The 15,560-nt window shown below is 34.3% G+C and overlaps 1 protein-coding gene across 2 annotated transcripts in view; it reads right to left on the reverse strand.

Moving 5' to 3' along the window:
* LOC110465334 (trichohyalin-like) overlaps positions 1–14,286 on the reverse strand; it is a 29,527-nt gene extending 15,241 nt beyond the window's left edge. The window contains exons 1-10 of one of the 2 annotated variants that reach the window (XM_021521080.1): positions 14,132–14,286; positions 11,317–11,411; positions 10,727–10,819; positions 8,758–8,886; positions 8,271–8,347; positions 6,887–6,975; positions 5,028–6,557; positions 3,841–4,931; positions 2,897–3,257; positions 880–962 (exon numbers count right to left, since the gene is read on the reverse strand). In XM_021521080.1, coding sequence (XP_021376755.1) covers positions 880–962; positions 2,897–3,257; positions 3,841–4,931; positions 5,028–6,557; positions 6,887–6,975; positions 8,271–8,347; positions 8,758–8,886; positions 10,727–10,819; positions 11,317–11,411; positions 14,132–14,276 — 3,693 coding nt within the window. In that variant the 5' untranslated portion in view covers positions 14,277–14,286. Of the gene's footprint in view, positions 1–879; positions 963–2,896; positions 3,258–3,840; positions 6,558–6,886; positions 6,976–8,270; positions 8,348–8,757; positions 8,887–10,726; positions 10,820–11,316; positions 11,412–14,131 lie in introns of both variants that reach the window. The other variant, XM_021521079.1, reaches the window with a different exon arrangement.
* Positions 14,287–15,560: the final 1,274 nt, after the last annotated feature.

Genomic DNA, 15,560 nt, shown 5'->3' on the forward strand with positions numbered 1-15,560 from the left:
CTCAGCCCCCTGGGGGGTCAGCCACACCATTTGTACAATTTTTAATCCCTGCCTCCCAGGAATGCTTTTGATCAAATATGATTGATATCCAGTGCACAGTTCTACAGAAGAAAGCGTTTGTAGCAATATAGCCAAATTGCCCCCTTTTGGCCCCGCCCCTTAGCCCCCATGGGAGTCAGTCCCACCATTTGTACAATTTTTTATCACCACCACCTAGGGATGCTTCCAGTCAAATATGGTTGATATCCACTTCTTCGTTCCAGAGAAGAAGTCGCTTAAAGCAGTATAGCCAAATACCCTTTTTGGCCCTGCCCCTCAGCCCCCTGGGGGGTCATCCACACCATTTGTACAATTTTAAATCTCTGCCTCCCAGGAATGCTTTTGATCAAATATGATTGATATCCAGTGCACAGTTCTACAGAAGAAAGCGGTTGTAGCAATATAGCCAAATTGCCCCCTTTTGGCCCCGCCCCTAAGCCCCCTGAAGAGTCAGCCCCAACATTTGTACAATTTTTAATCACCACCACCCAGGGATGCTTCCAGTCAAATATGGTTGATATCCACCTCTTAGGTCAAGAGAAGAAGTCGCTTAAAGCAATATGGGCAAATTGACCTCTTTTGGCCCCGCCCCTCAGCCACCTGGGGGGGTCAACCCCACCATTTGTACAATTTTGAATCCCCACCACCTAGGGATGCTTCCAGTCAAATTTAGTTTAATTCCAACCAGTGGTTAAGAAGAAGAAGTTGTTTAAAGAAATTGTTGACGTACGGACGTACGGACGACGGACGCCACAGTATGGCATAAGCTCACCTTGGTCCTTCGGACCAGGTGAGCTAATAAAAAGCCTATTTGTATGTCCACACAATAGGTATACCTACCCATTCTGGTTGGTTGTACTTAAGGCACTTGCAGCACGGAGTGTCATCCGGCACAACTCGCTTCTTCTCTTCCTCAACCGCCTCTGCAAAAAAAAAAAAACGGTTAACAAACACAACTTTCTTTCATCCAACTCTTTCATAAATAAATGTTGTTATCCCTATGATGCCTTTCAGAGATATCTTTTATAAAGTGTCAATTTGTTAGAATCTCCCATAGCAGAAATTTCATTCAAAATCTTATCTTCCAGGCCATTAAAATCCAATAAACATAATGTAATAAAATTATCAAACTTGTTTCGCTTGTTAAATAAGATACAATACAATTGAAGATTTCATATCAATGGGTGTTGGATATCTGAAATTGTTTTGCTAATGAATAGCAAAAACAACATACATCCCTTTTTTCACAATAAAGGGGACAAAATTCTTACATCACTCATGTATTTCAGAAAAAAATGGCCTAATTGTTTTAAGCACAATTTTACATGTATCTATAAGTTATCACAAGTTATATATTTATAAAGCAACTATACCTGGAGTTTGACTTTTTTTACCTCTGTTATGAGGACAAACACAAAAAAAAATACAATATATTAATTAAATATCAAATCTTTGAGACCCGGACCATAATTAGTGTATCCATTTATGATAAGTTTAACTATTTGCCCATTTTGTTCTTGTTTTAAGCACAATTTTACATGTATCTATAAGTTATCACCAGTTATTTAAGGATTAACTTGAATATATTTTTCATGTTATGGAGCTATAACACAAAAAAACGGAGTTTATTTAGAGTACACTCCGGTTTTTTTTGTTATAGCTCCATAAAATGAAAAATATATTCAAGTTAATCCCTATAATTTAATCTACTACACACAATCCCTGTGGAAATCCACTTTAATTGATGGACTCCTTTTTCTTAGAAATTATTGCGCTGCTGTATCAGCCAATCAAAAGCGACGTTACAAACGGCGCCATCATTTTTTTACGTTATGGGCTGATAACATAAATTTTTAAGCCAATGAAAATGCTTGTTACAAACAAGATTAAATTATATATTTATATAGCAACTATATACAGTATATATGCTTATTTTTGTGGGTATCTGAGGGCACAAATATGCATCCAGAACATCTTTGTGAGATTTGAACTTTGCCAATCACAAGTAAAGTAAAACATATGTTTCAAATTGCATTTCCTTTTGATAAAGTATTTTTTATTCTGTTATCATTTTATTGATTTCGTTATCATTTTATTAAGTATATTTACTATTACTCTAATCCATTTCATACAAAATGGTTGAAATCATTGACAATTGGACGTCAACCTTCATCATAACTTTCAATGATAAATCAGAAGTCTCTCTTCTTATTTCTATTCGCAAATGCAAGACATTCACAGAATATATTATTTCACAACTTGTTATGCATTTGCAAATCAATTAAGGATGTCTGTTCCACTGCACTGTTTTGTTTGAATATAGAGTAACCTCCCCTTAATTTCAATCCGGATATAACTGTAGCACAGTTGATCCTGGACATTTCGTTTTACCAGGTCACTCAGTCAGAGTGATAGCATATAACAAACTGAAGTCTTGGGTTCAAAGCCCAGTCCAGCTCTGCTGAATTTCCACACCCAGAGAACTGCTGTTGATTATATTTTGTTTTATTTTTCATAAATGACATGCTAGGTATGCTGTCTTTTCAGAAATTATTTATCAAATCTATTGTCCTACCAGAATGCGTAATTGCAGTTTTTTGAAGTTGTTTGAAAATCCTTAAAACCCTCCGGAAAATAGCAAACTACATACAGTAGGTATATTACGCTTTGTTGTAAACAAATTTAATGTACATACTGTATACTCTACATACTGTATACTCTTCTATTAGTTTTACTATTTTTTCACACGACTTAAGTACAAATTCTATATAAAAAAAAATGAAGTTATAATTTTTCAGTATTTTTTTTACTTAAAACAACAATTCATTGGCCTGCGGAATTTATCAAAAGAACTTACTTATGGCTGCTTGCCTGCGTGCATTTCTCCCCTTTTGGAGTTTGAATTCCTCATCGGAATCATACTCTGACTCCATCTGAAATTCACTACTATCGCCTGGTTCCTCTTTTATCAGCTCCTCATCAGACGATCCCTCAAATATCAGAAGCTTTTTCTTCTTCTTCTGCTTGGCCATAATCTTAACACGAGCACTCCTCCTCCTCCCTGATAAATCCTCCTCCTCTACCTCTGTGGATGAGGACGAGGAAGGAGGTGCAACCTTCGGGGCTTGGGTGGGGGTGGATTTGGGAGTCACAATTGTCTTGCCCTTTGGAGTGGCTTTAGGGGTACACTCCTCTTCATCACTGTCAAATTTCTTTTTCTAAATAAAAAATAATAATGTTGGTTAATACATCAACAAAAATTCCTCCTCAAAACCATACATAATGAGTGAAGAAAACATATAACAATTTTATATATATATATAGATATTTTCATATTTCAAAATTTCAATAGGCTTGTAGGCAATGTTGCTCAAGATGTCAAGAAAGTTGTTTTTAAATTTGTATCTGATGCAGGAAAAAAAGTGAAGGTGAAACTACAGTATATGTTGCTTTTTACAGAAATACAGGTCTTGTAAAATCTTTAAACTATAGATGTGTTAAAGTTTTGTAATGATAAACAAAAAGGGACAGACAGGATGTGACGCAATAATAATTTCTGTGGAAATATTATTTTTTGGAAGTTTCGTGATAAGATAAAAACAAAAAAACATTTGTTTAATACCATGGAACAAAATTGAAGAAAAACGGTCTTAATTGGCACAGTCTCTGTTGGGAGTAAGTAGAGATGTTCAACTCATGCAAATTGTATGAACATGATTCCACTGTAATTGTGATTTTCTTTCCCTACACACCAATAAATACAACTACACTGCAAGTATAAAAAAGTTCTCATGTAATCACCTTGACTGGTCTAGAGCTTTTCCTGGTGGGTGTTACTACAGATTCAGCTTCTCTGCCACGTCTGTTTCCTTTGCCCTTCCCTCGTGGTGTGCTACCTCCACTCCGATTTACTTTACTCAGTGGAACATCATCACTATCATCGCTCTCCTCTTGGGAGGAAGATGATGAAGCAATGACTCTAGCTGGTACCCTTTTCTTGGACTTGCCCTTTGCTGTGGTTTTCTTAGCGCTCTTTAACTTCTTGGAGTCTGGCTCAGCAGATGAGGTCTCAACAGACTCCTCCCCTTGCAGTTGACGCTTGCGACATTTAGCTTGACCTTTAGCTTGACCTTTAGTAGTTGTTGTTTTTACAGTGTCATTCTCATGCTGCGATACGTCTCCATTTACCTTTCCATCCTCCTCTTTCTCATTCTCTGCCTCCTTTATTGTGCCTGTTGTATCTTTTGTATCGTTTTCATCCTCTTTATCTACTTGTTCCTCTTTAATGACGTCTTTGGCCTCTTCTTCTTCCCCGACAACCTTTTGAACCTTACTCCTATTAGCTTTTGGTGTTACTCTCCTTGCAACAGGCAGAGGAGCTTGAGGAAGAGCTACTGACTTCCTTGACCGTGAACTTCTTCGTAGCCCTCCACCATCGTCTTCATTTTTGTCTTCCATATCTTTTTCCTCACTTATCTCCTTACTTTCCTCACCTGTTTCATCCTCGTTAGCTTCCTTCATGCCCTTTTCCTCCTTAGACTCCTTCACACTTATTTCCTCTTTAGAATCCTTTGTTGAATTTTTCGAATCAATGGTTTCTTCCCCATCAGCTAGCTGGTCTTTAGGAGACTTTGCCTCTGTTGTCCCTTCACCATCAGCTACCTGGTCTTTAGGAGCCTTTGCCTCTGTTGTCCCTTCCCCATCAGCTAGCTGGTCTTTAGAAGACTTTGCCTCTGTTGTCCCTTCACCATCAGCTAGCTGGTCTTTAGAAGACTTTGCCTCTGTTGTCCCTTCACCATCAGCTAGCTTGTCTTTAGGAGACTTTGCCTCTGTTGGCCCTTCCCCATCAGCTAGCTGGTCTTTAGAAGACTTTGCCTCTGTTGTCCCTTCACCATCAGCTCGTTTGGCTTTAGGAGACTTTGCCTCTGTTGTCCCTTCACCATTAGCTACCTGGTCTTTAGGAGACTTTGCCTCTGGTTTCCCTTCACCATCAGCTACCTGGTCTTTAGGAGACTTTGCCTCTGTTGTTCCATCGGTTGTTGACGTGTCCTCAACACTTTCACTCGGTACATTATCTTGCCCTTTCATTTGATTCTCAGATTCATCAACCTGTTTGCTATCAACAGAGTCTGATTTTATTTCAACTTTGCTTTTCTCATTTTTATCTTTATCTTTGGAATCTGTAGATTTATCATTTTTTTCACCTGTTTCCTTGGAATTCTGAGATTGTTTATCAGCCTCAGCTGAAGATGAGCCTGTGGTTACTGTAAGGTCTGTTGGTTTTGGCACACCATCACTGCTAGACTTACTTTCCACCTTATCTTTGTTACCTTTACGTTCTTGGGTTTCTGCACTTGATGATGATGGAGAGTTTTCCTCTTCACTTTCCTCTGTCTTCCCTTCCTTCTCTCCTTTTGCAGAATTTTTAGTTTTAACTTGGTTTTTTGTTGATTTGTTATCACTTTTTCCATCTGTTTTTTCTTCTGTTTCTATAAATTCTTTTTCCACACTATCACAGTCTTTTTCTGATTTGTCTTTTTTGTGGTTATCTTTTTCTGTACTTTCTGTTATACATTTAGAATCAGACTTTTCCTCATCATTGTTCTTATTTTTATCAGATTGTACATTTTTTTCAGAACTTTTATCATCAGATTTATTGTCTTTCACCTCACTTTTACTATTTTCTATATCTACCCTGGTTTCCTTTTCTTTATCGAGATCTACTTTGGTTTCTTTTGTGGTATTTTTGTCTGTTTTGGTTTCTTTTGTGGTATTTTTGTCTGTTTTGTCATCTAACTCTGATGTTTCTGATTTATCTTTCACTTCACTGGTTTCACAAACACTTTCCGACCATTTATCTTCAGCTTTTAAGTCCTTTGGTTTTGTATTTTTGTCCTTGTTTTCATTCGATTCTACAGATCTAGTGGTTTTATCCTCATCTTTTACATTGTCCTTATCTTTTTCTATCACTTCTGATTTAGCACTCTCACTTTTATCCTCTGTATTTTGTTCTGTTTTCTTTTTTGTATCACTGATAGATTTATCTCCCCTGATTTTCTCCTCTATTGCCGTGTCTTCAGCCATTGTTTCCTCTTTCTTTTCTTTCTTGTCATCTTCACCTTTTGAAGGCTCTGATGTCGAGATTGTTTCTCTACTTTCCTGAGATGAATTATCTGCCACAATTCCATCTTTATTTTTTTGCTTTGAAATTTCATGACTTCCTTCTTTTTCTTCCACACTATCATCGATCTTTTCCTTTTTCACTTCAATAGCATCCTCCTCTGTTTTAGCTTCTTTTTTCACCTGTATAGTGGTCTCCTCTTTTCGAGACCTTTCATCCTCTGTCTTAACTACGACCCCGTCCACCTCATCCTCCGTTTCAGATCTGACCTTTGGTGAGCGTTCATTCTCAAGTTGTTTGTCTGGGTCCTTTTTGATAGGTGGGTTGGAGTCGAGAGAGTCTTCCGATGTTGTTTCTGATTTGATATTGGCCTTGTCTTCACTTTTGACACTGTCTCCTGATAAATTTCGAAAAATACAATAAATATTGTCAACAGCTTGACGCTATCAAATGTTAAATTTGCATTTTATAAAAATGTATCTTTGACAACAGTGATGTTTTTAAAGCTATTTTGGGATGGGATTTATCATACATGTACAAATACACCGACTGAAAAGTTTGACCAACTTAGGGTTTGAAAAAATATATGTATATATCTTACATCAAAGATGACATTTCTTACTTACATTCCTAAGAAAGCAATACAGAGAAGTTTGGTTAAATGCTTATTGTCATTAACATATTTTGGAGCTGGAAATGTACACCGTGAGGTGGTGTAATACATACCAGAGTTAGTAGTAGTGTCCTCCTCTGGTGTCTTCATACCGATACTGCTTTCAAGGTTCCCTATCAAGACTGCCAGTTCTGTTCTATTACTGTAACACATAAAAGGAAATCTGTAAAACTTTTTATCTGATCATTTTCAATTATCTAATACAGTATATTTTTAACTTGGGAACAGAATGTCTTTAATAATTGAACGAACCTTGTTTTGCTTCTTGTTTGACAAAAATTGTTAAACAAGTGCTTTTTTTTTTTGCTTTTTTTTAAATGCATGTGCTTTTGTTTCAGACAAACTGATGTTAGTAGAATTTTTTAAAATAAATTCATGTTTATGCAACACTTTTTAGGCAAATTGGTCAATTCATCTACACAATACGAATATCTCTATGATGAATACTGTAAAAATATAAAATTACCTGAACATATCAATGTAACTAATTTAGCTGGACACTAACTCCCTGTGTTTAACATTTTACATAAATACTACCAACCTGTGATTACCACTTTACCTGTACACTAACTAACTGTGATTACCACTTTACCTGTACACTACCAACCTGTGAATACCACTTTACCTGTACACTAACTCCCTGTGATTACAACTTTACCTGTACACTAACTCCCTGTGATTACCACTTTACCTGTACACTAACTCCCTGTGTTTAACACTTTACATAAATACTAACTACCTGTGATTACCACTCTACCTGTACACTAACTAACTGTGATCAACACTTTACCTGTACACTAAATACCTGTGATTACCACTTTACCTGTACACTAACTAACTGTGATTACCACTTTACCTGTACACTAACTACCTGTGATTACCACTTTACCTGTACACTAACTAACTGTGATTACCACTTTACCTGTACACTAACTACCTGTGATTACCACTTTACCTGTACACTAACTAACTGTGATTACCACTTTACCTGTACACTAACTAACTGTGATTACCACTTTACCTGTGCACTAACTAACTGTGATTACCACTTTACCTGTACACTAACTAACTGTGATTACCACTTTACCTGTGCACTAACTAACTGTGATTACCACTTTACCTGTACACTAACTAACTGTGATCAACACTTTACCTGTACACTTAACTACCTGTGATCAACACTTTACCTGTACATTAACTACCTGTGATCAACACTTTACCTGTACATTAACTACCTGTGATCAACACTTTACCTGTACACTAGCTGCCTGTGATCAACACTTTACCTGCACACTAACTACCTGTGATTCATACAGTCAATTTACCTGCACACAAACTACCTGTGATCAACACTTTACCTCACACTATCTCCCTGTGATTTACACTTTACATGAACTAGCTCAATGTGAATTAACTCTATGTGCTAAAATACTTTACCTGCACACTATCTCCCACGTCTCAGCGTCAACATCATCCTGATCTTCCCGATACACCATGAGGTTCTGTTCTTTGTCCTGTAACATATATATTCCATAAGCTTTAAAATTTCCATTGTATATAAATATATATGAATGTCAGGATTTTTCTTACGATATTTTGGAAGAACCACTTACCTTAAATTTACTTTAACAAAATTGACATCAGAAATAATTTGCTTTATTGTTTTTGCTTTTATATTAACATTATTATCACCGTATCGATTTTGTGACATCTCCCTCTCAAAAGAATGAATTATACCATTGTATTGCTAGAGAAATATTTTCTTCAACCAAATTTCTTGATCAATTTTGCATTAGTCTTTGACTGGTTACAAACACATTAACTGTAACAGTAGTAAGTTGTATATTATTGAGATGTTAAATATAGCCATTTTACAACTTTAAGAAAGTTTACTATAAAGGAGTAAAATTTCTGTAATACTTACAAGTATGTACCAATAGGCTAACCCATTCTTATCTCTGCCTATAGGCTGGAATCTCATAGCCCCTGGCTCCTCTTCATTTACCTTCTCTTTAAACTTTGTGTTGTAGTCAAACTGATTTTCTAGCAAGTTCTGGAACAACAAACAGTTTGTCGTAAAATGATAAGAAAAGTAGATGCGTGCATTTATGTTCTGTTAAGTTTTAAAGGTGCACATAATTGATTATGTATATTTTTATCATTGGCGACCAGCTAGCTATATACAGGTTACTGTGGATTTCTCTCCATCTCAATATACTAACAGTCCTATATGTTCACTTCCCTACAGTTACAAATAGGCTTCAGTCAGACTCCCACAATGTAGCAAGATAAACTGTAAACTAACATTCCTTTGTTTAACTCTAAGACATCAGAGAGCAATAGCGGAGTAAACTGATAACTCTACCTTTAACTCTCAGTCAATGACAGAAAACACAGTTCACTGCAGGTCATATGTTTGAACCCCAAGGGATATACCTGCCTGTGAATTAAAGTCTATAATGTTTACAATCTGTAGAATGGTAAATTACCTTTACAATCTGTAGAATGGTATATTACCTTTACAATCTGTAGAATGGTGTATTACCTTTACGATCTGTAGAATGGTATATTACATTTACAATCTGTAGGATGGTATATTACCTTTACAATCTGTAAAATGGTATATTACCTTTACAATCTGTAGACTGGTATATTACCTTTACAATCTGTAGAATGGTATATTACCTTTACGATCTGTAGGATGGTATATTACCTTTACAATCTGTAGAATGGTATATTACCTTTATAATATGTAGAATGTTAAATTACCTTTACGATCTGTAGAATGGTATATTACCTTTACGATCTGTAGAATGGTATATTACCTTTACGATCTGTAGAATGGTATATTACCTTTACAATCTATAGATTGGTATATTACCTTTACAATCTATAGATTGGTATATTACCTTTACGATCTGTAGAATGGTATATTACCTTTACAATCTGTAAAATGGTATATTACCTTTACAATCTGTAGGATGGTATATAACCTTTACAATCTGTAGAATGGTATATTACATTTACAATCTGTAGGATGGTATATTACCTTTACAATCTGTAAAATGGTATATTACCTTTACAATCTGTAGAATGGTAAATTACCTTTACACTCTGTAGACTGGAATATTACCTTTACGATATGTAGATTTGTATATTACCTTTACAATCTGTAGAAAGGTATATTATTTTTACGATCTGTAGAATGGTATATTACCCTTACAATCTATAGATTGGTATATTACCTTTACAATCTGTAGACTGGAATATTACCTTTACAATCTGTAGATTGGTATATTACCTTTACGATCTGTAGACTGGTATATTACCTTTACAATCTGTAGAATGGTATATTACCTTTACAATCTGTAGACTGGAATATTACCTTTACGATATGTAGATTGGTATATTACCTTTACAATCTGTAGAAAGGTATATTATTTTTACGATCTGTAGAATGGTATATTACCTTTACAATCTGTAGAATGGTATATTACCTTTACAATCTGGAGCATGGTATATTACCTTTACGATCTGTAGAATGGTATATAACCTTTACAATCTGTAGAATGGTGTATTATCTTTAGGATCTGTAGGATGGTATATTACCTTTACAATCTGTAGAATGGTATATTATCTTTACAATCTGTAGAATGGTATATTACCTTTACAATCTGTAGGATGGTATATAACCTTTACAATCTGTAGAATGGTATATTACCTTTACAACCTGTAAAATGGTATATTACCTTTACGATCTGTAGACTGGTATATTACCTTTACGATCTGTAGGATGGTATATTACCTTTACGATCTGTAGGATGGTATATCAATTACCTTTACGATCTGTAGAATGGTATATTACCTTTACAATCTGTAGAAGGGTATATTACCTTTAGAATTTTTAGTTTTGTTGATGTTTTGGAATGTTTGTAGCCAAATCTCTCCACCTCCCAGGCATCTATTTCTGAATAGGTGTAACAGTACTGAAACACAAAAAACAGGGCCACATGTCATACATAGAGGTGCAATAAACTATATATCTTGACACTTGCATTTCAGATAAACATACAAGACTTTTATTTTCTTAAAATATTAAAACCTAGTTAAAAGTGGATATATCCCTGTTAATACATACTTGCCAGCTCTCCCTATTTTGGAGGGAGACTCTAGAGTTTGGACCCTTAAATTAAGTGTTATCAACCAGTGAGTTTGCTAAACTACTCCTATATTCTAAAATCTAATTATAATGATTTCATCAGAATGAACAACTCAAATTTTATCATTTTAAATGGTTATTTTGTCTCTAGGAGGTATTTACACACATTTTATTTATATTTTAATTCTGAGCATCAAGAATCTCCCCAATGGAAATTTCAAAAAAGTTGGCAAGTATGTTAATGGGATCACAAAAAAACTTTTTTGAAATATTTTATTCTATATCCGTGTATCTCTAGCTACCACGTGCACACCATGTACTCACCTTGACAACATATCTCTCCCATTTTTCTGTTGACACAGAACCCTTTCCTACTCGTCTCAGCAGACGCACATGAATATCTATGAGGAATGATGACACTACAAAACGATTAACACAGGTGTACAGGTAACCCAGTCATGACATCATTGAAAATGGAAATATATACAGTGTATTCAGGAATAGGAATATGAATCAAATCAAAGTAATACTCCATGATAAAGCAACACACACTGGCTTATACTTACCCCTTATATAATTATAACTCACATCTGTATCTGGAAAAATGTAACGACCCAAAAATGGTGGATTTTTAGCTTGTAGTTGTATTTATCAGAATTACCTAATTAGGTTCATATACATCTGCACATTCAACAAATCTTTGGTGTTTTGTAAAATAACAATGTCACATAAATATGTAGCGATTTAGTTTAAGTACAATTTTATGAAGAGTAAAAAGTAGATAGGTACATCACATGTATGTGTATATATATATACATTACCATGGCCAGCTAACACATGGGTTAAAGATTTCATGGTGTTCCGTAACATTTAGTGTTACATATATACATCGTTGATTTTAGCCCCAGTAAACTCGCTATCATTGTCTAGCTTGTCTTGTAAGTAGGGACTAATCCAGACACCAGCGTGGGGTAAAACTTGGGTCAAAATCATCTTTCATGTCAATTTTATTTTCAAGTGACTTTAATCTATATTCTTAGTGAATCATATTTATGAACAAGCAGATTTTTATATCTTATAGACAATTATATTTTTCAACAATATTGTCTCCCCAGGGCAAGAAAAATATTTTTAAATCCACTGGATCTTAAAATGCACTTGCCCGAAGTAGAAACTTACTGGTCCAAAATTCAAAAACTTTTTTTTCAGTAAAAGTATCACTATATATTAAATACAGACTAAGTGCATCAAGCAGAGTGTTTCAAACTTTTAAAATTATTACAGGGCAGGTAAATATTTTTTTACAGGATAAAAAAAAAAAAAAAAGACAGTTTCATTTAATTTGTTGTCATTAGGTAAATAATTCATCCATCCTGCCTCTTGTAAACGAAAACAGATTTAACCCAGCAGACTGTCTCGGACAACAATCTCTTTTTTTCAGTTTTCATTAAATAATTTAAGTTTTTCACCTTCAGTAACTACAATATTAAAATGGGGATTATTTACTATTAAATTGCTGGTGATGGATTTATTTATTTTACTTAATTTAATATTTGTATTTAATGTTTAGTTTAAAATTCCTGAAATCCGACTCCAGATCTGTCTGCTTGTCATTATTAGTCACACCATTGCAACTTCCTCTTCGATAAACAGAGACATTTTTCAGGTAAAAATGATGTCCGTCAGTTGTAACTAGTACATCTAATTATTCAAATCAATAAGTAAGTAAATATCTTTATCTATCTCTTTTACCTATTTTATTTTAAGTTTCAGTTATTTTCACCAGGCTTAAATTCTCAAAAATTGTCTGAATTGATAGAAAGACCGCTGGTAACGTTAATCTACCAGCAATGTTTTCTTTTTTTGTTTGTTTGTTTCATAATTGTTAAAGTATATCTCACCAAACTACAGTCAATTCATGCAAGACTTTTAAACCATCTAATTTTGGGCCATCGGGAGGGGGATATGTCGCACCCTGCTCCTAAATATACAGTTTAATTTACCACTCAAAGTATTCAATGTATTGTAAACCGTTACAGAATTAGAAAAAACAAGGTTCTAGATGCCAATATTTTTGCTAAGAATCTAATTATTAGTACTATAAACGTACTAATTTTGGCATACCCAAATTTAATCAAATTATCTTTTTTTATCATAGATTAAAAATATACTGAAAATTCTCCGAAAATATGCAACAGAGAAAATCTAGAATTATCTTAAAAGTATTTTCAAGGAGCACTATTTGACAAAATTGAATGGCATGGTTAAGCTATTCTACACTATAAATTAATGTGGGTGAACTAAATATTTAGTTCACTCAAAAACTTGTAAAACTCAATATGACTTGATGAAAAAAAAATGTTTACAACTTTTCAGGCTAAAAGCATTTGGCTGAAATCAGACAATATAGATTATAAACCTCTTGCAAAACTTGTCATGCATTTTACATTTACAAATATGCATATATACATGTACATGTACAAGGTAAATGGATTTGCACTATATGCAGATTATAAGACCCCACTTCTCTACAGAGTTATAATTGAATGCCCGTGTGACAGGTATATTATAACTAGTATGTACACATTAAGTAAAAACATTGCTTTTGATAATTAGTTAGGTTGGTAATTAACAAAGGGGGGTAACTGTGGTTTGTTGATATTTCTTTTATCTAATGTGTGAGTGGCTTTGTAATTAAAACATAAACATTTGCATATTTTAGAATTATTATCTCATTATCATTACTGGCAGTCATGGTATATTATTTAAAATGTGTCGGTATTACTATAATGGCGCTAATATATTATAAATGCAATACCTACTAAAACCATTTTGGTTGTGTTAAACGATTCGCTATTTGTTTGCTTAACTTCACCAGAACACCAACATGATGATTTTACTATACTCGCATGTTTGATAAGGATATGAAAAATCGAGAAGACAGCAATCGGTATGAGTGCAATAATTCAAATGTTTAGTAGATTATGCAACATACTGAGTAATAAGTATTGAAATATAAGCAAGATGGAATATAGTCGATTCGAAAAAATCGAAAATTTCAATCCAAAACAATGAAAACGCTATGTCGGCCTCAATTATTTCTAAAGTATAACGCATTTATGCAAGGATCGTGGCATACCATGCTTCGTGTCCTCAACCCAATTCTGCAGATCTATATGTGAAGTCTCTGCAATTCCCAATCGCTCGCCATATTTGTCGAGAAACGAGCAAATAACAGCGAAGTTTGGATCACTGTGGCAGATCGCTTCTGATGCAGCCGCCATCTTGATTATGCTAATGATTAGAAATAGAAATAACTTTTGGTAAAAAAGCTGTATTATAATTATTGAAATAACTCAACGGTCGTATAAATTTGTTGCATTAACATTTGTTTAATCCATTAAGGTAAGTATGTATTGTTTATACATAAAAAATTGATTCTTACATCTCGCAAGATACGAAACTAAACTGTGAATACAAAGCTAGGCGATATTAACTACCTTCACCTTTGCTGTAAACAAAAGCACCGACTATAGGCCGTTTCAGTAATCTTCAATATAGCAGAGTATCATTTGTTTTTGTATACATGTCATTCGTGCGTATCATAATAACAGAATTATAAAGAAGAGGAGAAAATGTGGATATATAAGATATGACAAACAAGTTGAACAGTAGATTTAATTCTGATGTAGATGTTTTTTTTATCAATAAGTCCATGTAAAGCTTTTGCAACATCAATCCGAAAATAAATTGTGTTTTATGAAATCCCTAACTTCGTCCAGATGTAGAAGTGCACAATGTACTAAACATCTTTTGACTAAATAAATATATGTTTTTTTAATATATGGTTAAATAAAGGATCGACTTTTTTTGTCTTTGCTGATCATGTCATGCGGGAATCGATGGAAAAAGAATATTCTTGTATCTTGTAGAGAAGCGCACAATTTTAGTTGTCTTTGGACTAATGTAAACTTTAGGAACAGGTTTTTGCATGCCACATATGATATAGATAACTTGTATTTAAGCATTTAACTGCCTTCTTTGGAAAGTTATTGTCCCATAATCCTGTGAGAATTATAGGAAAATAACTTTCCAAAGAAGGCAGTTTAATACTTATATTTCCCTTTTTAATTTTTCTTCTTCTTATATTTCCAACCTGTTATCGCATTTCAAAGTCAAATTTCACGCTGTCTGTCTAGTGACGTCACGATTACACGCGACCGTTCCCGGCAAAAAAAACAGTTCGTGGAAATAAACACAAAATCATCATTTTAATTTCAACAATTTAATCAATATATTCCACCGTGAGGAAATTCACCTTTTATACAACATAACTACATAAATTGTTGTGAGATACATTGATCAATTGGGTTTTTTAATTGGGTAGCACGGATGGGTTACCACGAGCAATTTGCGTATTTTTCTTCTTTTCTTGACGTCACTTAAGATAATAGTGACGGCGGTCAAAACGGTCATTTAGTCACGACGTGACGAAAATGTTCTTCATATCACTACACCAATGGGGATTATGTGAGAATTAAGGTCATATATCATTCTATTTTGTTTGG

Source organism: Mizuhopecten yessoensis, unplaced genomic scaffold, assembly GCF_002113885.1.
Source record: "Mizuhopecten yessoensis strain PY_sf001 unplaced genomic scaffold, ASM211388v2 scaffold11069, whole genome shotgun sequence".
Taxonomy (NCBI): Eukaryota; Metazoa; Mollusca; class Bivalvia; order Pectinida; family Pectinidae; genus Mizuhopecten; species Mizuhopecten yessoensis.